We start from the raw sequence: 23,461 nt of genomic DNA, 5'->3' as shown, positions 1-23,461 counted from the left end.
CGATTCCCAGCCAGCAGTACACTCCCAGTGCTGGTCCAAAGCCCGGATAAAACTGGGGAGGGTTGCGTCAGGAAGCGCATCCGACATAAAAACTGTACCAAATCAAATATGCAGACCAATGATCTGCTGTGGCGACCCCTAACGGAAGCAGCCGAAAGAAGAACATCTTGTATTCGTTTGTTTACATAGTCTATATTACATCCATTCGAATTCACATAGATTTAAATATTTCATCCAACCAATCAGGAGCTGCACCTGATTCCACCTGTTCAATCAGTTCAGCTTGGCCGTCATTCAACTTTCAGGCGTGGCTCCTGTTTTTGTTTTGTTTTTTAATTATTTATTTGTTTGTTTACCTACTTTCTTGTTTGTTATGCAAATCAATAAGTAATAAAAAAAAAAAATGCACAGAGCATAATAATCATTAATTCATGTTCAGTAAGAGCTTTATCCTGGTCAGGGTGGATCCAGAGCCAATCCCGGGAACACGGGGCATGGGAAGGGAGAATGCACCTTGGATGGGACACCAGTCCAGTGCAGGGCAGCAGTCACACACATATCCATACACACATTCATAACTAGGGGTAATTTGGCACATCCAATCCACCTACCTGTATGGTTTGTGAGATGGGAGGAAACTGGACAACCTGGAGGAAACCCATGTGAGCACGGGGAGAACATGAACAGAAACCCAATACAGACAGTAACTTAAGCTCGGTATTGAACCCAAGCCCTGGAGCTGTGAGGCGGCGACGCTGTACCGCTGTGTCGCTCATAACAACAGCGACAACAAGAACAACAACAATAACCATCATCTAAAGTGTAGAAAAGGTAATACAGAACATATAATTTGCTTTCTCTTTTTATCTTCAACTACCGATTAGACGGTTTTATATTTATATTCAATATGACATTTTTGATATACCTATTATTTTTATTAAGTCAGTGTTTAGATTTGCAGTGGAAATTATTTAATACCACACACACACACAAAAAAAAAAACAATTATCTAAAATTAATTAAAAATTTTTACTGTGTTGCTGAATAATGCATCTGTGGCAAGATCAAACTGGATGCATAATAATATAATGTAATACATTTTTTTTACAGTTAAATAAGGCTTATCACATAACGTAGATGATGCAGCAAAATAATAATAATAATTAGAAGAAGAAGAAGAAGTGTGGGGAAATATACAGTACCTAGAGCATGGTTAACTGATATTGTCTAATACACCACTCCAGGGAACAGAGGCAATATTTTTATTTTTTCTTTCTCTAAATGAAGAAATGTTAAACATCTAAAAAAAAAACACTGCCTGTAGACATGCATTTTTTTTTAACTATTCAGTTTGCACATCTACATATCTTAGAAGCAAACCCACAATCAACAACGAGTATTCTGAAGACATTTGCATGGCAATGAGGATTCATGAAAAGACCTGATGAGCTACACCCTATGCAGTGATTTATGCAACTATACTACAGATGGTTGTGGCATTAAAATGAAGCTCTGTTGTACACAGATACATGTGGGGGAAAAAGGCAGATGGTGTGGTGGGTCTATATGACAGGGTTGGTGGGAAATTGCTATGTTTAAATCTTTAGTTTTAGCTCAAGGGATAACGCTTATTAAGTGAGGCTATTAAGGTTTCTGTCAAACGTCCTTAAATTGCTTTGGAAATGGGTTCAAACTCATTTCACACAGAGAAGAAGCCTAAAATTGATTCTGACAGGCTTCAAAACTTTCACTACACAAAAAAAACAAAAAAAAACCACAATAAATGCGTAGCTAGCTATCTATTTGACCTAAGGTCAGTAAACTGATCTTTTTTTTTTTTTAGTGCTTGAGTTTCCCTTACTAAAGCTAATTGATGATGGATGTCAAGTGATTTCCATAAAGTCATATCATTGAATTGGGATTGGCAGTTTTGTAAGGCTGCTTCCACATTTGGCTTTTTTTTTTCTTCTTGAAATGCACTTTTTACGTCGTGTAGTCCTACAGGAAGTAGACACTTTTTAAAAAAAAAAAATCTCGTTAGTGAGCGGATATGAGGAGATTTGCGTCACGTTGAATTGAAAGTATTTCAGTTCTAATATTCTGTTGCTGTGTAATTAAAACTAACAACGTGTATTTTTGAGACATTGACCAGTATGTGATGTTACATCTCACATTAACTGTCACTGCATACAGTCCTACAGCTGCTCAAGCAGCTCAGATTCTTGTGATTTTCTGTCTTAATGCCACAGCGAAGGCAAACAACCTCCTCATTGCCACAGTTACGCAATATTTCATCTTCATTACTGATAATAACACATCAAATCTACAGACTATGCTAGTGTAGTTACAGTAGCTAGTCAGTACCAGGTAGGACTGGTAAGGGCGTTGCTATGGTTACAGGGAAAAGTGGCATGGTTCTCAAACCGAGTTGTTATTGCAACACGTCCTACGTCTCAGTCCAGTTCCAGTTCTGACGAATCATTAGCATTTATTTAGAAAACAATAATCATTTTGTTTTTAAATGAATCAATATTTTTAGCAGAAAACATGGCCTTGCTGTAGTCATCGTTAAAACATGAACTGTAATGACAGTATATGAGTATATTCTCAGGGTCTGAGGAGAAAATAAAGCTAAGTTTTAGTCAAAAACATTTAAAAGTTTGTGCATTTTGTTCCCTTTGGCTTTTCACACTGAGGTAACTAGCGGGGCACGAGCTCATTTGTTCAAAACCCCACCCAAGCGTTTTACAACCTCGGATTTTGGGCCACTATCTTCTCTTTCTCTACGCCATGGATAGAATATGAAACTCAGAGTAAATGTACTCTTCATCTATTCAAAATATTAACAAAAACATTGCATTCTTGTTTCCACAGAGAGCAGCACTGAACGCTAGCAAGGCGCACGTGAGGAGCTCGAATTAGCACAAAGCGCTGCGCGTGCTGTGTAACCGGCACTCATGTTTCCATGGCTACAGGCGCGTTTTTCAAACCTGCTTTTCCAACGGCGAATCTTCAGATAGTCAGCGGTAATGCTAGCAGATAGCTAGCTAAAATAAACTAACAAAACAAAAAAACTTGCCAAAAGTTTATCCTAAAGGTGAAATATTTTAGAATATTTTTTTTTATATTTTGAATATTTGATTATTAAGTTTGTAAAATTTGTAAAAAGCTGGCTAAAACACTTAACTCTGGTCAGTTAGCTTGTTAGCTAGATCAAAGAAAATCTAAAATATGCCCAAATAACTTTATAAAAAATATTTATAAATGGTGTATTTAACAGAGCTGGGATAACATATAAAGATAAAACAATGTGTTTAATTTAGTTTTTTGGGTAATTTGGTAATTTAGTTTTGCTGCTAACACGTGCTTTATCCGAGACCGACAGCTGCATCTTTTTTACCTGATACTCATTCTGCGTCATAGGGAGGCTTAACACTCTGAGAGGAAAGCGCTATCCGTCCTCTTCCACATACATGACGCTCACAGACGCCTATGATTGGCTAGTGTCTCCGTGATTGACATAGAGACCGAGTAAGCCCCTCCCACCCAGAGAGCCCGGCCAACTTTGCTCCCTTGGCTCCCGACTACAGATCACTGTGGCATCATTGGGATGCGAACTCGCGATCCCACTAATCACCACTGATCACCTGTTTTCACAACACAAATTCTTACATGTTTAACTTAGGTTTGTGACTTCAGGTGCGGTCTAGACCAAGTCAACAGACAAAACCACAAACAAATTAAACAACTCAGAACATAAACAACATACTGTACAATCCCAGATACAGAGACAAAAACCCAGCACTCAACTTGCCCACAAAACATGTAAGGGACAGTTTTTTTAAGAGTATAGACTAAATATTAATGGGACGGGATAAAAGGCACCTGTCGCAGGAGAAAAATAACGATTATGCAATGCCAGCTCTCAATGTGGCATTTTATGTAAGAAAAAACTAACAACTTCGAGGTAGTAGCAGGAACTCCACGTTGATTACTTTCCTATGACAGCTCTTATACTACAGCAATTTGCCAACAATTACAATTGTTTATTTATTAATTAACAACACATCATTCACTTTATCTATTCGTAATTACATTTAATCTTGTGGAACATCCAAAACCCAAGTTACTGCCTTTTCTTCCCTACGTTATTGCTGCTATAAACAGTTGTTCCCTCACCAGCCTCTCTTTTTCTCAGAAAAGCGACAAAAATCGCAGCTTGTAATGTTACCGAGAAATCTCAGGGAAGCGTAAATTCCTCTGTCCAGAAGACGATTGGAAACTTAAAGTTACAGCTTTACTTCTGACTGTTACAAAGCACTAACACTGGAGACTTCTTCCATAAACGTTAAATAAACGTCTCCCTAGAGCAAACTTCACCACGTCACCATCAGCTGCTACTATAGAAACGATAATGTTTTAGAAAGAGCGCATTAATACACTATAAACCTGTGATTTGCAGTCTAGAAAATTAATCAATGCCTTCCGACCGATCAGACTCAGAAACTCAACAGCACTATGGGATTTCTAGGTAGTTAGGTCTAGCTAGTGAGTTTCCTTTTTTCTCGGTTGTATTTTTTAGGGTCGTATCTGCCTATCTAGCCAGAAGTGAGGACAGGGTGGCTGCGAGCATTGTACATCTGCACAAAGTGACATTCGTGCGTAAGTAAGAAGAGCAGTTGAGGGCAGTTTACCATCCGCCCTCTCAGTTGTAACTTTGATGAGCTCCTGCACACAAAGGATGCTCCACTGCTTCTGCCCAAAGTCCTTTTTATCTACGATTATACACTTATCCTCCGTCCTTCTGCTTGAGTTTATTAACTACTAAAAATTTAAAGGTTGCAGCAAGTAATATAATTTCAACTTATAATTTTAAGTTATTATAATTTAACATTTACATCTACCCCCTAGCATCTGGTGTAAATAAAACCAGAGTAAACAATGTGTGTTAACTGACTATAAATTAATTTTGCTTTTATTTTATTTTTCACTTTGGAAGCTTTCGTGCTGTGATCACCAGATGTCCACAGCACTGAAATACATTATTTATGGCACAAATAAACAGGAGGGATCAGAATATGATGTAAAAATGGGCTATTTTTATATCAGATAATCTACAGCGCTCTTTCCTTGGCTAAGGCATATCATTAGCAAGGTCACAAATTATTTGAAATACTTTGCTATTAATATTAATATAATGTTATATATGGTATATCAATCAGAGTATTCAAATAAAAAGTTTGTAGCTGCCTTGTAACTTTCCGTAGCTATGGTTTATTATATGTTCAACTGGCTAGTGGTGAGTTAGGGCATCAAATCACCATATATACATACACACACACACACACACACACACACACACACACACACACACACACACACTGATCAGCCATAACATTAAAACCACTGACAGGTGAAGCGAATAACATTGATTATCTCGTTACCGCGGCACCAGTCAAAGGGTGGGATATATTAGGCAGCAAGTGAACAGTCAGTTCTTAAAGTTGATGTGTTGGAAGCAGGAAAAATGGGCAAGCGTAAGGATCTGAGCGACTTTGATAAGGGCCAAATTGTGATGGCTAGATGACTGGGTCAGAGCATCTCCAGAACGGCAGGTCTTGTGTGGTGTTCCCGCTATGCAGTGGTTAGTACTCGGTTATGAATTACACTGATCCACATTAATTACAGTTAATAAAACACACTTCATGGACTTGTATTACAGGCAACTGAAGGAAACTCGTATGAGAAATTCAATCAGACAGAATGGAGTCCATACAGGACCGCAGATTGTTTCCCACAGTCTCAAGTTTCAGAAGTAATCAATATATTTGCCTGTCTGACAAATTGGAGAGCGTTCGTTCAGCTAGCCGAATGTCTTCTGGGATTTAGTGTTTGCCACTTCTGAAAGAAAGATTGCTGAGGTGGAAGCTCAGATGGGAAATTCACAACAACAGATGCCTTACCGCACTGCGCAAACATCTCTAGGCGTGTTCTGTGTGTGTGTGTGTGTGTGTGTGTGTGTGTGTGTGTGTGTGCATGTGTGTGTTCTTTCATACTCATATTCCTGTATGGAGAAATAGGCCTGCTGCTATTTTAGTTTAAGGCTGCCGCTTTGGTCCCACTCATTTCATTTAAGTGGTCTATGTAATCTAGAACTCTGAGGACTAAATGACCTGTGATTACAGACATTAAGAAGTAAATTAGAAATGCGGATATATGTTTGAAGTGTGTGTGTGTGTGTGTGTGTGTGTGTAGACGCTATCATAGACTAGTTTGAACGTAAATTGTTATTACATCTGTGTGTATTACACTGAAAAAAAAGACTTAGATAAAAAAAAGTGTCAACTTGTTGGAAATAATTTTCTTTAGTCTTTCTCAAATGAAATTTTTTTTTAGATTGCATTTTATTTTCAGAAAAAAAAAACCTTCAAATATTTGACAATTTTTAAACAAAATTTGGTCCAAGGTTTCATTTCTTCAAGGTACTAAAAATGTAACGGTTGTGCCAACGTAGCCTTCATCTGCAGCTAATTTGTCATGTGGTAAGTTTTTCTTGGGTGGTATACTGTATGATCACTGAAATACACTCTTTGTTATGGCACATATTAATGGGAGAGATCCTAAGATTTAAATTTTATTTTTATATCAGCCAGCATAGCGAGCCCTTTAGCATAAAATGTAATATTTAATCATATTTAATGAAATTAGAAATGTAATCATAAACTTTATTCAGCAAAACTCCACATATTTAATGTGCATATTAATTTGGCAGCCATTCATTTAAAGAACAGTAGAAGTAAATACAAAAGATAGATCATTTTAGACCTTGCATGAAGAAAGTGCTGCTGTGAGAAAGACGGACTCTTCTCGCTTCCCTGCGTCTCGATCACGAGCAGGATATAGTATTTCTTGTTTATGCTGGATCGTATTATTTTTTTTTCTCAGTGTATGGTTTAGGACTGACTTTACACCCTGATTTATGGTTGCATTTACGTTCAGCTGGTGCAGTTGGCTGCTGATAGTTTTCAAGCATGCAGGAATGTTTTTTGAAAAGGCCAACTTTTTTTTTTTTTGCAATCTCAGCTAGAGAATAAGCAGCAATGCTTTTATTCAAGCAGAAAATGGAATGTGTAATAGTGGTGTGTATCTCTTCATATGTGAGCAGCGATGTATGAACGATAAATTCAGAGCAGCCATGGCAGAGAAGCATGACGTAAGAGACAAACACACTCATTTTTAGTGGTGGGCGATATAACAAAAAAATATCATACCATGATTTTCAAAGATCTCTTTATGATTCACGATATGGAGGTTTACTAACAATTTCACAGCAATGCAGTAGTGCTGAATAAAATAACAGCTGTTTAATGATTTATTTAATGTCTACAAAAATAAATGTATTTAAATTTTTTAAAAAAGGAAGAATAAAAATCTGTAAAAAAAGAAATTTATATTTTAACTTCAGATCAGCTTCTTCCAGTCAGTTTGTAATTTAAAAAAATAACAATAAAAGGATATAACAATATCCACAATGTTTCAGAAAAATGTATTGACATAGTTTATCAGAATATCAATATTATTTCATCATATTGCCCAGCCCTAATATTAACATTCACTAAAATTTCTTAGTAATAAAAATTAGCTGCATGTGTGCTATCGGACTCGGTTTTTCACTGAGTGACTGAGTGATAATTGTGGTTATTATTGTTATTATTTTTGCTACAGCACCGAGACCACATTTATACATCATGATAAAACGTTATGCATGTTTCAGGAATACAGAGATATAATATCAGTCATGTATATGCGTAGTGTGAGTGATAATGCATATTTTGTGTCTCATAGGGGCACAACAAAGACGTTTTTGGATGCCAGGGTTGCTCTGTTCTGTGCATCTCTGCCTATCACAGAGGACACAGACTACATCTATGAGACAGTTTAAGACAGTGAGGTTTACACCGTTATGCTGCTACGAGATCATGAAGATGTGTGAGTCAACACAATCCCAGAGCATCTCTACACAATCACCTAGAATGACTACACAACAACTGTTTTAGCTCAATCAGTCAGTCTTTAAATCCTACAGGAAGTTAAGTTACGGTATTCAGACAACTTTAGCTCAACTACACAGCCAAGATTATGTTTTATTGGTTAAATCTGAGCACCAAAAGCTCATTAAGCTAGCCAGTTAGTGTTAATAATAGTGAACTTTAACGTTCATGACGTATTTACCTTCACAAAACTATATAGTCAATGTTATAGATTTAACCAACTAATTGATTGGGCTAAAAGCAAATACGACTATTGTCTCATTAAAAAGTAGAGAAGTGATGCTTATAATTACAGATTATATTATATTACCAGAGCTGCCAGACTTGATCAATTTTTGTTGAAGCTCTCTAAAAATAGTAAAAAATGTGTAGGCTTCTGGGCTCAAACTCCAATCTATCCATCTGTCTGTCTGTCTCTCTCTCTCTCTTTCTCCCTCTCTTCCTATGATACAGATTTGCTGGAGACGTACAGGATTTGAGCTGTTAACAGCAGAGAGCCTCAAGCCCAAAGCATCTGAGGACGATAGCGACTTGGATATTCAGTTCTCTAAATTCATCAGTGACTCTGACTCTGCCTTCTCAGAGTTCAGGTGGGAATCCCATCATTACATCACTTCCCATCTCCCCTTACGATTCCGTTCGCTGTTGTTTTTTTGCCGCCCCCCGCAAGACCCAAATCACTGTCCTTGAACCAGTTCAGACTCCTGTAACTTCTCTAGTCCTCCACTTTAGATTAAATTCCCCATAGTGACACTTAAAAAAACACACACACACTTTCACTCCTGGGAAAACTGTTCCTGTGGAGTTACCTTACCGGGACACAAACACTGCTACCATAAAATTAGTGAAGAGTGAATGTAGGAGAACAAAACGTATTGCATTACTGAGAAGGAAATTAAAAAAAAAAAAAATCAGAAATGAACTTAGTGACTGAAAAGAGCACCATATTCGAATGCAAATTCATGAGGCACCGTTATTGGCATTTTTATCAGGGAAGCATTATTTCTCCAACTGATATAATGAGCAAAACCACCAACTCTATGAATAAATTATGGCAGTTTTGTGACCAGAGTTAGCCAAGACTATTGAATAGATGAATGAATGGATAAACAGGCAGAACCCTACAGGAGCTGTCATCATGCCTGAATATAGAACTGAATACAAAGCAGTGAGAACACAATTGAGAAACCCAGTCACTTCTCAAAGGTGGCACTGAAAGAAAAAGCATTTCCGGTTTGAAGGAAGTCAGAGACGTGCTCTATGGGGTTGTGTATGAAATGCTTAACTGCTGTAGGTACAGCATGTTTAACAATAAACTGGTTTGAAATAGAGTCAAATAGACATTTTACAGAACATTGAAGTCTGATTGTTTATAGACTTTGATTTAAGTAAGAAATAGTGATGCATCAATGATGTTTTTTCAGACAAAGTACTCCTTGTTTTTTGGTACTCATTGATACTGATCTCGATACTGGTAGAGAAATGAATTAAATTTAGTATTATCTGATCAGGGGCATCCTGGGACATATTATTTAGCTGTGTTTGTGTTGGTTGCTGCTGTGTGCTGCTAGCAATCAGCTCCTCATGCTGAGTTTTATGTTTATGGTTGTGCTGACATTGCAACCTGATTGGCCTGGAGGTATTTAAAAAAAAAAAAGAATTTGGAGCTTGAAAAGTTGAAATTTGTTGGTGGTTGAAATGTTGGACTGCCACTCAGAAGGTCAGAAGTTCAAATCCCAGCACTGCCAAGCTGCCACTGCTAGGCCCTTGAGCAAGGCCCTTAGCCCTCAACTGCTCAGTTGTATAAAAATGATTTAAATGTAAGACAGCCTAGCCTGATAAGTCAGCTAAGTTATGGAACGTGGAATCTGATAGTGTCAGGTCAACTCAGACTACGAACTCCAGTTCCCAACATGCAGTGTGGCCTACAAACATGGCCGCCACTGACTCCACTTCCCAGAACACGCACGCTGCCTTGTTCACAATCACCAGACTTTTGATTAGGTTTACCTGTTTCCTATTACACACACACACACACACACACACACACACATTTACCCTTTAAAAGAGATTCTGTTGCACCAACCATTTGTGAAGTATACGCTCAACTTACCTTGTGTTCTGATGTTACCAAGCCTGCTTGCCACTGTGTTTGTTATCCTGGTTTGACCTAGTTTCTGTCCATATTTCCTGTTTTGTTTTGTTTTTTTTTGCCTAGCTCTGTTTGCCAGTCGCCTGATCATTGCCTGTTTTTGACTTCGAGTTTGCTTAGTGTTTTGGACTGTTTGCATTTACTTCAATAAAGCTGCTCCTCCTGCACTTGCATCCTTCTCAGCCTCCATTTCATGACAGATGTGTGTGTCATACACAGTGTGTGTGTAAAACAATTGCATTAATGGAAGGCAGACGACTAGCGAAAGTAAAGTGTCAGTATGCTTACAAGGTTCTTATACATTACATTTAGGTAGGTGAGAAAGAAAAATAACACTTAGGCATCATAAATGCACAGTGGTGTTGAAAACCCTGGCTTGTATACTTGTTTTTGTCAGTGTGTGTTGCCATTCGTTTCCTGCCCCAGACCAGCAGAGGTACGGCAGGCTTTGATTAAATATCGGTGGAGGTGAATGAGTGGAGAGTCTGTGTGGAAACATAAGGAGATTAGGGAGCTTTATCAGCCCAGCGCTGTCATTCACATAACCCTCCACTCAGCATCTCACATGACCTCATTGGATTACTCCCAACTTCCTGGAAGTCTGTATTATTATCAAATATTATGGGCATGTTACAATGTTATGTCATTTACAGTAAGTTACACTGATGTTGTGTTAATTCACCCACGTGAGTAATTATTACGGAAGATGTTTCTTTTTTTTCATAATGGGATGAAACTAGGTCCTAATTTAGTCCACTGATTAGCAATGGAGAAAGAAAATGTATCTCTTTACGTTATCTTTTTTTTCCCTACTTTTAATGCATTACTATATTAGAGGGTAGTATGAATTAGGTAAGGAGTAAAACATTTGGCAGCATGTTGTTATAGAAAAATAATCAATGACAGGGTATGTGATGTCATTGTGATGAAGCGGAGTTACTGTTCTCTCACAAAAGTTAATTATTTTCCTATTAAAGCATGTCTAGAAGTGTTTTATTCCTCTTATACCACAGCAATTTGACAATGCTAATAACTGTTTATTTAATTAAGGAATCACACTTTATATCTGTTTATAGTTTCATTTAATGTGGAAGGTCTATAGACAACTTAGTTCCTGTTCTAAATTATGTTTTAGCAGATGGATGGATAGATGGATATAGCGATGGATGGATGGACGGATAGGCCGATGGGTGGATAAATAAATAAAGAGAATGATGATTGCACGGATGGACAGATGAACGGGTAGAGAGATGGATGGATGGATGAATGGATGATTGGATGGAGAAGTCCTTAGATAAGAAAGGCTGATAGATGGAGAAGTCCTTAGATCAGAAAGGCTGATGGATGGATGGAGTTATTACTAGATGGATAGATGGGTGGATGGATAGAAAAGTCCAGACAGACTGATGGATGGGTTGATGGATGGAAAGAAGGATGGAGAGAATAATGGATTGATGGATTAGGTTGGAGGTCCTCCTGACTTACTGAGTTAGTTTATCCACAGTACAAACACTCGTCTGAGCACTTCATCATATATATTCATGTGTTCCCCGTGTGCTGTGATTAAACACACTGCAGCTACGTGCTGAACTGCAGGAGGGGAATGGAGCACCTAGCAACAAAACCAATTAAAGGCAGCATTACATTATAATCTGTTGTTTTTTAACAGTGCTCTTAAAGGATCCATTTCAATAGTACTTACATGGAACAAAAGAAAAAAGGAAGTCCAGGATGTGCTGTTTGTGAGGTTAAGTGCTTAAGTGCTTCATGTATTAAAGGTTTGCAGGGTTCAGCGTGAAGTGCAGTGCTCGTTGGAGGGACTCTTCAGGTCATTTGACTTTGCACTGTGTGATAATTAAAATGAGACAGAAAAACTTGAAGTTAGTAAATATATACTGAACATATGAGGGTGAGTCAAATGAAAACTTTTTTTTTTTTAATTTTCCATTGTGTATTGCAGATAGGTGTCACAAAAGTGCACAATTTTTCTACATAATCTCCGTTTCATCTAAGTGTTCCAACACTTAAAGAGTGTGTGGATTTCCTCTTGAAAAAAAATTCTTCTGTTTGCCAGTTTATGTCACGCTTTTAAGATTTTCGTTTGACTTACCCTCGTATATACAGATTGGTTATTTGAGATTGTTATTGTAGAAAATGATTGTGTTACTGGGTATGGGGTGTGTTCTGTGAGTCATAGCAAACTGACTGATCAAATCATCTGTCCCGAGGGCCAGATTCCCAGTAATATTTAGTGTTGTAATTCAGCCCTGACTACAAGTATACAGTATTAACCCCACAAAGTTGCACAGATGAGACGGCAAGAGGGAGTTCTGTGCTCTCTGCTTTCTTTCAGTGCTGCTATATCAGTATCAGAACTGTTTCCACTGCCAAGAAAATGACCAAATCTCTTCAAATAAAAAGGAAACAAACGAAATAATGTGATAAGAAAGGAATAAAACACAGTGGGGCGTGCTGTCATAGGAAAATAATCCACAGGTTGCTTGTTTTCCTACAACTGCGTGCCCTGAAGTGTTTAATTCCTTTTATACCGCAGCAATTTGCCAACAGCTACATTTTTTTAAAATTATTAACAAGGGACACAAAGGATCTTTTTCATTTGTTACAGGATCTGAATTAGCTGTTCTTATAGAAATGATAACGTATCAGAACGAGCGTGATTTGCAGCTGCACTACTGTCAGAGCTGCTGTTCTCGAAAATGAATCAACAACTTCTGACCAATCAGAACAGAGAATTCAACAGCGCTGACTGTGAAGAACAGACCGAGAACTGATAGTGTGTGTGTGTGTGTGTGTGTGTACCTCCAGCTCCACCCCTAACCCTCAACATGGATTTCCTTCCAGATTTGTAAAAGAAAGAGTGTTTATTTATATCTCTGAGCTTGTCATTATGTGTTGGCGCTGTAGGCTGAGCTCCACCCTTCACTATTTCCAGTAAAGGAGTGCAGAGAGACACGAGCCCTGCCCTGCACTCACACAATCTAATGTGTTATTATCATGTCTCTCTCTGTCTCTGTCTGTCTGTCTACATCTGTCTCTCCCCTCTGCTTCTCCCCCACTCTCTACTTTCTGTTTTCCCTCAATCTCTCTCTCTCTCTCTCTTTGTCTATCTCTTTCTCTAGGTCGTCCTCTCTCCTTTACTTCTCCCCCACTCTCTACTTTCTGTTTCCCCATTCTGCATGTCTCTCTCACTGTCTGTCTTTCCTCTCACTTCTTTGTCTTTCTCTCCGTATGCCTCTCTCTCAGTCTTGTCTTTCATTTCTCTCTTCTGTCTGTCTCTCCCTCTTGTCTTTGCTTTCTCTCCTCAGTCCTTGTCTCTTTCTGTCTCCACTTCCATATTTCTTTTCTTTCCTCTGTCTTTCATTCTCTCTCTCTGTCTCTCTCTCTCTTTCTCCTGCCTTTCTCTCTGTCTCTCTCGCTCATCTTTCCTCTCATGCCTCTCTCTTTCTCGCTATTGTTCTTTACCTCCCATCTTTCCTTTCACCCCTCACTGTTTCCCTCTTTCTGTCTCTTTTCCTCCTTTCTTTCCTCACACTCCTCTGCCTTTCTCTCTGTCTGTCTGTATCCCTCTTTCTGTCTGGTTGTATCCCTCTTGCATGTCTGTCACATTCCTCTGTCTGTCTTCCTCTTGCATGTCTTTCCCATCTCTCCTCTCTCTTTCTCTCAGTCATTCTCTTTCCCTCTCTCCTCTGTCTTTTTATCTGTATCTATCTCTCCTGTCTTTCTCTTTTGCTCTTTTCTCTCTGTCCTCCACTGTCCCATCTCCCACACCCTCTCTTTCAGCTACCCCCTGTATTTGTACAAATGGGTTCCACATGGTACACATAGACACACACACACACACACACACACACTCTCTCTCTCTCTCTTTCTTTTAACCTAATGAGCATGTAAGGTTTTACAGATGAACATGTTACTATAAATGTAAAGCAGCTTTGTGTGCGTGTTTAGGGAGTGTTAGGTGCTGGATGTATAGTGATGTAGTGTTTGAAAGTTATTCACACAAACTCTTTTACAAGTATCTTAAAATGTTTTGAAAATGTGCATTTCATTAGTGTAGTTTTACCTATGCTATGAGTGCATGTTTTTAACTTTTATCTGTTCTAATAACTCCTGCCTGACCAAATCAGTGTTCCAACCTCTGCTTCATACATATGAAGCATTAAGCGAGTGTCATATTCCTCTCATCCTGTGGATCAGAAAAAAACACATCACTTAGCCAGCCTTCTGCTAAGCACGATGTACATAAACAGGAAGTGTACAATGCTAAGGATGAGGATGAAAAACATAATGGCCTGTTATTCATGATGAAGACCAGCACTCACAGCACTAATGTTGTGGAGCATTAACACACAAGCGAGAAAGGAGATATGGAGTGATTTCTCTCTCTAGCTTTCTTTCTCTCTGTCTGCCTCTCACTTTGGATATTGATAGAAGATGAAATGGCTGAAATTGTCTCTATTAGCTAATGGGATAGAGACTAATTGCTTTTCTTTCTCCTTTTCATCTGCTCTCTCTCTCTCTCTCTCTCTCTCTCTCTCTCTCTGCAGGTTGACTGAAGAGAGTGTGCTTCACTTGTCTCTGTTGGTCAATAGTGAACATTATCATTACTGTGGTGTGGGCTAGAGGTAAAATAAGTAATAGAATTTATGTTAAGATATTAAACAGTAAAAAAATCTAAGTAATATATATTGTAAGTTCAAATGTTCGTGGAATTTTTTATTTGATGTATTCACGTGATTTTTTTTTTAAATGTAGACCCACACAATTGTTTCCCAAGGAGTCACTGATCACTATTGTTCCCAGTGAACATTCACCAATGACCATTGTTCCCAACAACCATTCACTGATCACCATTATTCCCAGAGACCAATCAGTGCACACTTTTCAAATGACCAATCACCGATCACCATCGTTCCCAAAGACCAGTCACTGATCACCATTGTTCAAAGGACCAATCACCGTTGTTTCCCAACAGCGGATCACCAATTACCATTGTTTCCCAAACACCAGTCACTGATCACCATTGTTCTCAACAACCAATCACTGATCACCATTATTCCCAATGACCAACCACTGCTCACTATACTTTCCCAATGATCAATCCCTGATCATCATCATTCCCAGTGACCAACCACTGCTCACTATACTTTCCCAACAACCAATCACTGATCACCATTATTCCCACTGACCAACCACTGCTCACCATTGAAGTTATTCCATCTGTAATAATTTCCTTCTTGTCTATTTCCGGACTGTTCTTATAAATAAGTTACAAATACATAAATAGTTAGTTTGACCACAGATGACTGCTTTCTATAAGAAATTAGTTATCATCTATTATTTTCTAGTTTGATAAAAATCTATTTCGGCTTCAGAAAATCTATGTAGCAGGTTTTGATAGCCAAATTATCAACACAATTCTGTGAATATGCAAATTAGTCTACAATGTCATCTGTTGTTTCTGGCAACTTTATGAGCACACAATTGCTACCTTCCCCTGAAAAGAGCACCTTCCAGCTCTTTCCTGACTACTGGATCCTCTCAGTTGTAATATGCCTCTGCTATGCCTTTAAATATTGCAATAAAGGTAGCTACATGCTGCCCTCTGCCCCTCATTATATTAAGTAGCATAGCAAAACTTCTTTATTTTGTTTATGTCCGTTAATTTAATCATGTTTTGGATCATTGTTTCTTAAAGCAATGAATGTAAAACTTTAAGTAATTGAAATTATTTCTTTTTCTCTGTGCATTTTTGTTTTCTTATTTTAACCCAAAAATCATGGTGGATGCAAACATTTTCCCTCAACTGTAAATCACCTTGCTATTCCTTTGAATATTGCACTAAAGGTGGTTATGTTCTGCCCCCTGCTGTTGGGATGAGGTTGTGTAAATTTTTCCCCCTGCAGCTTGTTCTTATCCACGTTGCTCATGTGCATTTATTTTATCTCTGAGCTAAACCTCACGTCATCCTCTGATTTTTAAAATAGTCGCCAGGACAGTGTGAGCAAACTCATCCTCTGACTTGAGTGATTTGGGGCTGCAGTTGGGAAGTGGCACTGGAGGTGGGTCTAGGTTTGCGTGATCTGAGCAGGTTATCTGTACGACTGGCGTGTTGAATGAACTGGTTGAGAGACAGTGCATCATTTTTGTGTGCTAACTCAAATTGTCTATACGCTTTCTTCAATGCTGGTTTGTTCCATCTACTCTCTGCAAAATCAGCAGCTGATTGTTTACCTTGTTTGAATGAAAGCAGTCTCTCCCCAGTGTTTTTTTCCCATTTCCAGATAAGTCTCAATGATTTCCTTCATGGCAGTGGACAATAGTTTGGAAATCATTTACCTCTTCTGGATTGATGTTGCTAGACAAAGACTTCTGTAACACAGGGCTCAGGTAGGCAAAGGATCCATATGCAAAAAGTTTATTAACAGGCAAATCAAGGTCAAGACTGTCCAGGTTATTACCAAAAACACTTGGATAATTACACAATTCCAAAACAGCAACTTTTTTAACATTCATAAAATGCCAAGATCATGAAAGTTGAGTGTTGTGCATCTACAGAACTTACTCCAAAGTGTCAAGCATGATTTTCCAATGCATTTGACACCAAACATGGCCCTGTTGTTGAGTTATATGTGCTTTTGAAAAAAGCAGAGGGACTAAACATTCATAAAACACAGTGTATGAAAAAGGACATTATGAATGTCCTGAGCAGTTTTTGATTGTTCAGCCTGTTGTACGTTGTGACCAGCCAAGGGTGATCACAAAATACAACCACAAAATCACAAAATCTTCTGTGTGCTGTTAACATTAAAAGCCAACAGCATTAAAACCAAAACTCACTTTTAGACATTTTCAGCTATTGTATTATTTATTTTGCAGCATTCTCTATATCCAGTCATCAGGCAGCATAAAAGATTTATTTCTCTTTAATGAAGCATTACTTTCAAAGCATACTAGCTATGCTATACAAATGGTATTATACTGTAACAGTGTATATAGATTACATTTCCCATCGACTTGTGAAAAAAAAAAAATTGGGTGAGATTTAAATTTTGGTGCACTATGGTAAGACCGAAAATCTGGCATGATTTGCAATAGGCTAGATTTTTCACTTGATTTTGAGAGGTGCAAATGAGAAATATGGCTTTTCTACAATGAAAGAGACTTGATCAACTAAGTAATCAGAGAGTGGTCCTGTTAACAACTGAAATTTAAACATATTGTTTTTATACAGTGCATGTATTGCATATTTTAATCTAGCCTTTCAGAAGTAAGCTTGGTAGGCGAGCATGTAGCCACCATTGTACATGTAGAGCCTCATGTCTGTGGGGTTGTAGTGAAGGTTGGCGACGCCCGCTGCCACCTTCTCCATAGGGAGCGAGAGTGTGTTGTCCTCCATCCCTGTGGTCGTGTCGAAGGCGTAGAACACTTCCTCTTTATAAGTGTTTATGTAGCGAGTTGCGTAAAGCACCCCACACACCATGAAGGCGTTGGTCGCTGAACGCTTGAACAGGCGTGTCTTCCACGTGTGCGTTATGTTGAAGCCTTCAGTGTTCACTCGACTCACGACCACGTTCCCGTGGTTAGCTTCCGTGGCGTACATTACCCACAAACCCTTGTCATCAGCTGAGAGGTTGATGTCCGTCCAATCGAAGCAGCTGTAGTAGCAGTAGGGGAATTTGTTGTTGAATCCAGCATCAGGAAGTGTGAGACGTCGGACTTGCTTGGTTTTCAAATCAAAGGCACAGATATCAGGCTTGTAATAGCACTGATAATACACAACGCCCTTGTAAACGATGGTCCCTGGACCCTGAATTGCATTAGAGTGAGTGTATGAGTTAGCCACTACTTCATCTTTGTAGTTCTTTGCAGCCAGGAAGTCCTCATAAGTCTTGTAGAAGCGCACAGTGATGCCCAACATGTGGCTGTTAGCTAGAGGCTGGATCCAGTACGTTTCTTCACCATTGAGGCCAGGGTCATGACCCCACGCTCCAGCGATATAGGACGAACTGAACGGGTTCAGCTTAGTGACCACTGGCGCACTGATATTTTTCATCGTGCGCTGAGAACAAGAGCCTGTAACACAGAAGAAAAATTATAGCTTACTTGCACCTCTGATGTTGGATGTGATGCTCTTGTCAGATTCTGAAACAATTGTACTACTGTAGCTCTTCGCACCTTCCAGACCTGCCTGATTCATCATTCTACTTTTAGCATTCGTCACTTCTGACCTTCCACTGCTGTGTCTGGTCCCACATGGAGAACATAAAGATTTACACTTTCTAAGCACAGTTTATGTCCATGTCTTACACTTGCTTCAGTGATCTCATTTGTACAAAAGAACTGCTGCTGTAATCATAAAATCGTACTGTCCTGTGCTCATCCCAGGACTCTTATTCACAATCTGCTCATACTCTTTGTCTTTACTCTGCTTATCTCTACTGTAGGAATGTTTAGAATCCTGCTAACACACTCGTGTCACCCAGAAGAGCATGGATTCCCTTTTGAGTCTATTTCCTTTCAAGATTTCTTCCTCATGTCATCTAAGTAATCTAAATCTACATTTGGATTTCTGTAAAGTTGTTTGTGACTATGTCTTTTGGTAAAAGCACTACACAAATAAAATTTAATTGAACTGAATTAAGTTTAAAAATATTGTGGCTCTATTCATTAAAAACAAGGTACTTGACATGAAAGAACTAATTAACCAAAAACAATCAAATGACAAAACATGAAATAAAAACCTTTGATTAAACATAATTAAACAGAGAGAGAGTTATGCATAAATAAAGATCTACACAAAATATTATAAATAAATATGTGTAGTTCACGGCTAAATGAATATCAGCATCTCTGTATTCATAAAGTCTGATACAAGAGATTGATTATAGTTGTAGAAAAGAAGTGTTAGATTTGAGGTGTGAAGAACACATCTCCTAAACTCGGATCGAGAGGCACAGAGGCCGAGTCTCCTTTAACTAAGATTGACAGGTAACGTACTTACTAACCATCATGTCATGTCTAAAATGGCAATACTACAAAAAAAAGCTTGTTAGAATGTTGTGCCTACTACCTAAAAGTCTACATTCTGATGTTGCTGAGTAGGCTTTATGCCCAACATAGTAAGATTCCCATGAAAAACACCTTATCTCACTTACTCCTGAAGTCTTGTGGGATGGTCCTGCAGGTCTGGACACGGTTATTGAGGGAGCGCAGCTTCTCCCTCACTGTTTCTAGGTTGAAAATCTTGTCCTTATACATCTTATCCACATCCTTCTTAAACTTCCGCAACTGAGGTACAAACAGATACAAATAGATTTATTTGAAAATGGAGCAAAAGTGGAAAAGCAGCACTGCTAAGAGACACCTAAAAGAAGAGAAAGAAATGAGAGAGATAGCAGCATTGGCTGATGTACCAGCGATATCGACCTATTTTAAACCAAAAGATGTCAGTGGAGACTCGAGCGCTGTGGCCAGCATTGCTGAAACAGTGATCGATGCCAGGCATGCAATACAGGGTGTCCCAAAAGTCTCCATACATAGGAAAAATTAACTTTTTTAGCAAAATGTCTTCCCAAATTTACATACTTAGTTTATATTTTTTTCACACTGTCTTTAAGAATGCCGTTGACAAAAGAACATATTGAAATCATTCTCATGGCTGGATTGGGAAAATGTCACAAGGTTGCGATGGGCATGCAATTACATACGTAACACCAGATGCGTTCATCATGAGTGGGAGAGATGACTCCATGTGTGTTTATAAAGAAATGGCAATCATGTAGAGATGTTTTGTAAATAAAGTTACATTTTGCTAAAAAAGTGTTAATTTCCCCTATACATGAAGACTTTTGGGACACCCTGTAGAGACTGCTGCTGGTGTCAACACCATTAGCAGTGAAGGTGAGCTAGTTCAAACAAGCTAGCTACCTACTCTCCCTTTCCCCCGAATCAGCAAGCTACTGACTGTGTTTGCTGGTTTTCTCATATTTTTCATAACCCACAGCTTGCTGTTAAACAAGCGACTCTCACTTCATCTTGTATGCTTGCAGTTCACTTGCATCTGAAATGTTTTCTTAGCTTAACTCATGGGCCTCTGAGTTCTTAATCCATCCCTGGGTTGGATGGATTGTGGATTGGATAAAAACAGGGAAAAACATAAAAAATGTTGCTTCGCAACACATTAAATAAAATCTTTGTTTCCTGGGCAGTTATTTGTAGACAATATTGGTAACATTAGAAGATGAGTAAATGCATTATACAGATGGATATTGTGTGCTATTTATGCTATTTTCAACAATCAGTGCATTGTTGTTGCTGAATGTCAGGCAAATGTGAAATGCTGAGCAACTCTACTGCAGTCACAAACTTCTGTTTGCTGTCTGTTCAGTAATCACATTTGGAAAAAGTTTTTGCTGTGACAGGAATTTACTACCCATTAACATCACAAGAAAAGTGATTAAAAAGCTGCATGTCCTGACTGGGCTCATATGCACATAACTTTAGATCAGATTACAGGTAACATGCATATACTTGGAGAATGTCTACACACTTGCCCAGGTAAGAAAGCATATAAAAACGTCACGAGGAATCTGCAGCTGGAATGAATAGATTGAATAGATAAATGACTGTTACAAAACACTGACAAAAAATCCTTACAGAAAACTTAACCATATCAACAATGATGTGTTTTTCTTTGTTAAATAAAAACACATTTTTTACCTGTTTATTATTAAACTTAGATTATGTAGATCATCCATCACAGACGTCCAAGTGAATGAGGTGTTACAATAGAACCGATAATATTCCTAGTTAGAGGAAATGCTAGAACATGCGCATTAATATAAAACTATCATTTGAGTTACAGCTGAGACAATTAATCAACTCTTTCTGACCAATCAGATTTGAGAAGTGCTGTGGTATAAAGTAATTTAAAAGGAAAAAAAAACATAGCAGGAGTAGATCGCCTCAGTGAGGGGAAGCTTCTAGGGTGAACGTGTGTGTGTGTGTGTGTATGTGTGTACCTCTGTGCGTATCCGCCATGCCTCCTTTTCAGTGTGTAAAGTATTCACGGTGTCATATAGCTGCTGGATCTCTTGGCCAAGCTGCTTCAGGTGTAGTGCATTGTACAGGCCCTGATTGTTCAGGTACTGGAACTTCTCCAGCCGCTGCTTCACATTATTCAGTGTGGCCTCCATCGCAAGCACCGTCTTAGCGCTCGTCACTGTCTGTCAGCCGAAATGAGTGTTTATTACAATTTATTCCAACACTGACATTTCAAATAGCTTTTAGTTTAGCTCTTAGAAGGTCACGCCCAAAAGTATGTGTGCACAACCAAGGACTGTTTTTTATTTATCAATGTAAACAGTTACATTTTTTGTTTAGGTCAAGATATTTAAATATGAAACCTGTATGAAACTGGTTTGCATTGTGTCTGACCTGTGCTTTAACTTTATGTACTGTATGTGATGTGTGTTTGGTTTTTAGGCAATGCACATGACCAGCGTTTGGAGTTTATGCAGTGTGTGTAATGTGTGTTTGGTATTTATGCAGTGTGACCTATGTTTGGTGTTTATGCAGCATCAGCTATGTGTGTTTGGTGCTTTTGGAGTTTGTGTAGTGTCTGCTTGGTGTTTATGCAGTGTGTGCTTGGTGAGTTTGTGTGTCTGTGTGTTTGTTTGTGTGTGTGTGTGTGTGTGAGACCTGTTTTTGGAGTAGTTGCAGTGATTCTTCGCAGTTTTGTAGCAGTTTTGTCACGGTGTCATACTTGGTAACAGGAAAAGCCCAGACCGAGCTGTTGACCTCACACACACATGCACCGTTTCTCTCCTGGCCCCGAACGCTGTGAGCATGGCCACTCCCCTGATACACACACACACACACACACACACACACAATACATCATACACAAACACGAACATACACAATACATCATACACATACATGAACATACACATAACACACACTGAACAGTGCTTTATCATAAAACTGTACATATAGTACATTTACTGTATAAGCTTACAACAAGTATTGAGTTTGGCCTTCTTCATGTGGGATTGAAATTCAGAAAACTTTTTTTTCATTTCATTGTTGTTTTCTACATTGCTGTAAGTGATTCTCATAACAAATCTACTTTAAACAATATTCTAGCAGTTTCCCTAACTGAATACTCACATACCCTTTATTGCAAAAGATTTAGGTACATATAAAGAAATGCTGTAAAGCAGCGATGCATTCAAAAAATGAAAAACATTTCTACATTACGAAACATTTCTAATTGCTAAACATTTAAAAAGACCATTTTCTCCAAAAATTGGAAACATAATTGTAGTATTTTTTCAGTTACACAGATAAAATAATAGGAAAGTCATTTCAAATGAAAGCAATATTAGCAATATACTGTATGTATGTGTAGTACATGAAATATAAAATGCAGCACACAATCTTGTAAAAATCTTCACAATGCAGAATCAAATAATGTTAGTAATTACAGTTCTTAATATCCCTAACCTTGATAAAACTGAAATCAAAATAGTAATTGGGCAATAATATTAAACAGAAAGCAAGTTTTTTATGTGGCACCGGGTGATTTCATTTGTTATAACAGATAAGAGAAATCAGATCCAAAGGTATCTGAAATTCAATTAAACTATATTAGTATTTAATATTATCTAAAATAGATAATTAAGTTTTAAATTAATTAATTAAGCACATTTAAAATCTTGATTTGTCTTTCACAAGTGCCTTGTTTGTTCTGTATTTTTGGGTTTTATTATCAGGATTGTAGTTGAAACGACACGTTGGTACTTACAGCGGCGGCGAGAAGCAGCACGAGCAGGATCATGATCAAACACTGAGTGTGTCTGAGCTTCTCCCTGAGCCTTTATAAGTATGATCAAACACACACACGCATACACAGAAATGTCGCAAAGAACAGCATCATCTGTTTGGGGCCAAAATCTATTTAATTTTTTTCCCCTAATGAGGATGTGCATGTATAATATTTGCTTCACAGACAGCTGAGTCTTGAGCAATCACTAACAGAAAATTTCAGTTAACTTTTTGTAACATCTCTTATCGATTTGCAATCAGACTACTTTGTAAAGGATGTTACAAAACGCCTAACTGTTAAAAAAATGTTTTAATAAATAAGCATTTAAAAAAGCAAGTGCTATTTTGAGTTAAATAGTATAGCATTGTAAATATTCATCACAATAAATGTGAACAATTAAAATAT

General features: G+C 38.1%; 1 protein-coding gene and 1 long non-coding RNA gene across 2 annotated transcripts; one reads left to right on the top strand and one right to left on the bottom strand.

Annotated features, from left to right (window-relative positions):
* The first annotated feature begins 2,700 nt into the window (after window positions 1-2,700).
* LOC113546618 (uncharacterized) lies at window positions 2,701-15,512 on the top strand. The gene is made up of 4 exons (XR_003404732.3): window positions 2,701-2,813; window positions 7,846-7,989; window positions 8,505-8,641; window positions 14,772-15,512. It is a non-coding gene; the product is annotated as an uncharacterized LOC113546618 (long non-coding RNA).
* Window positions 15,513-16,626: 1,114 nt separating this feature from the next.
* LOC113546617 (olfactomedin-4) lies at window positions 16,627-23,166 on the bottom strand. The gene is made up of 5 exons (XM_026946566.3): window positions 23,036-23,166; window positions 21,928-22,086; window positions 21,249-21,452; window positions 19,383-19,515; window positions 16,627-18,300 (listed from the first exon to the last, which is right to left on the bottom strand). Exons 1-5 carry the CDS (start codon window positions 23,066-23,068, stop codon window positions 17,489-17,491), a joined length of 1,341 nt encoding a protein of 446 aa, XP_026802367.3. The 5' UTR covers window positions 23,069-23,166; the 3' UTR covers window positions 16,627-17,488.
* Between the last annotated feature and the right edge of the window lie 295 nt (window positions 23,167-23,461).

This window comes from Pangasianodon hypophthalmus, chromosome 7 (genome assembly GCF_027358585.1).
Source record: "Pangasianodon hypophthalmus isolate fPanHyp1 chromosome 7, fPanHyp1.pri, whole genome shotgun sequence".
Classification (NCBI taxonomy): domain Eukaryota; kingdom Metazoa; phylum Chordata; class Actinopteri; order Siluriformes; family Pangasiidae; genus Pangasianodon; species Pangasianodon hypophthalmus.
This window is presented reverse-complemented; position numbering and strand designations above follow the sequence as displayed.

What these genes read in the sequence shown, in the direction of transcription:
- LOC113546617 (XM_026946566.3), bottom strand. Translation starts at nt 23,068, where the DNA reads ATGATCCTGCTCGTGCTGCTTCTCGCCGCCGCT. An exon ending in TGCTGCTTCTCGCCGCCGCT is followed by an intron (nt 22,087 to 23,035) that starts GTAAGTACCAAC and finishes TGTGTGTATCAG; the next exon opens with GGGAGTGGCCATGCTCACAG. An exon ending in CATCCCACAAGACTTCAGGA is followed by an intron (nt 18,301 to 19,382) that starts GTAAGTGAGATA and finishes TCTGTGTTACAG; the next exon opens with GCTCTTGTTCTCAGCGCACG.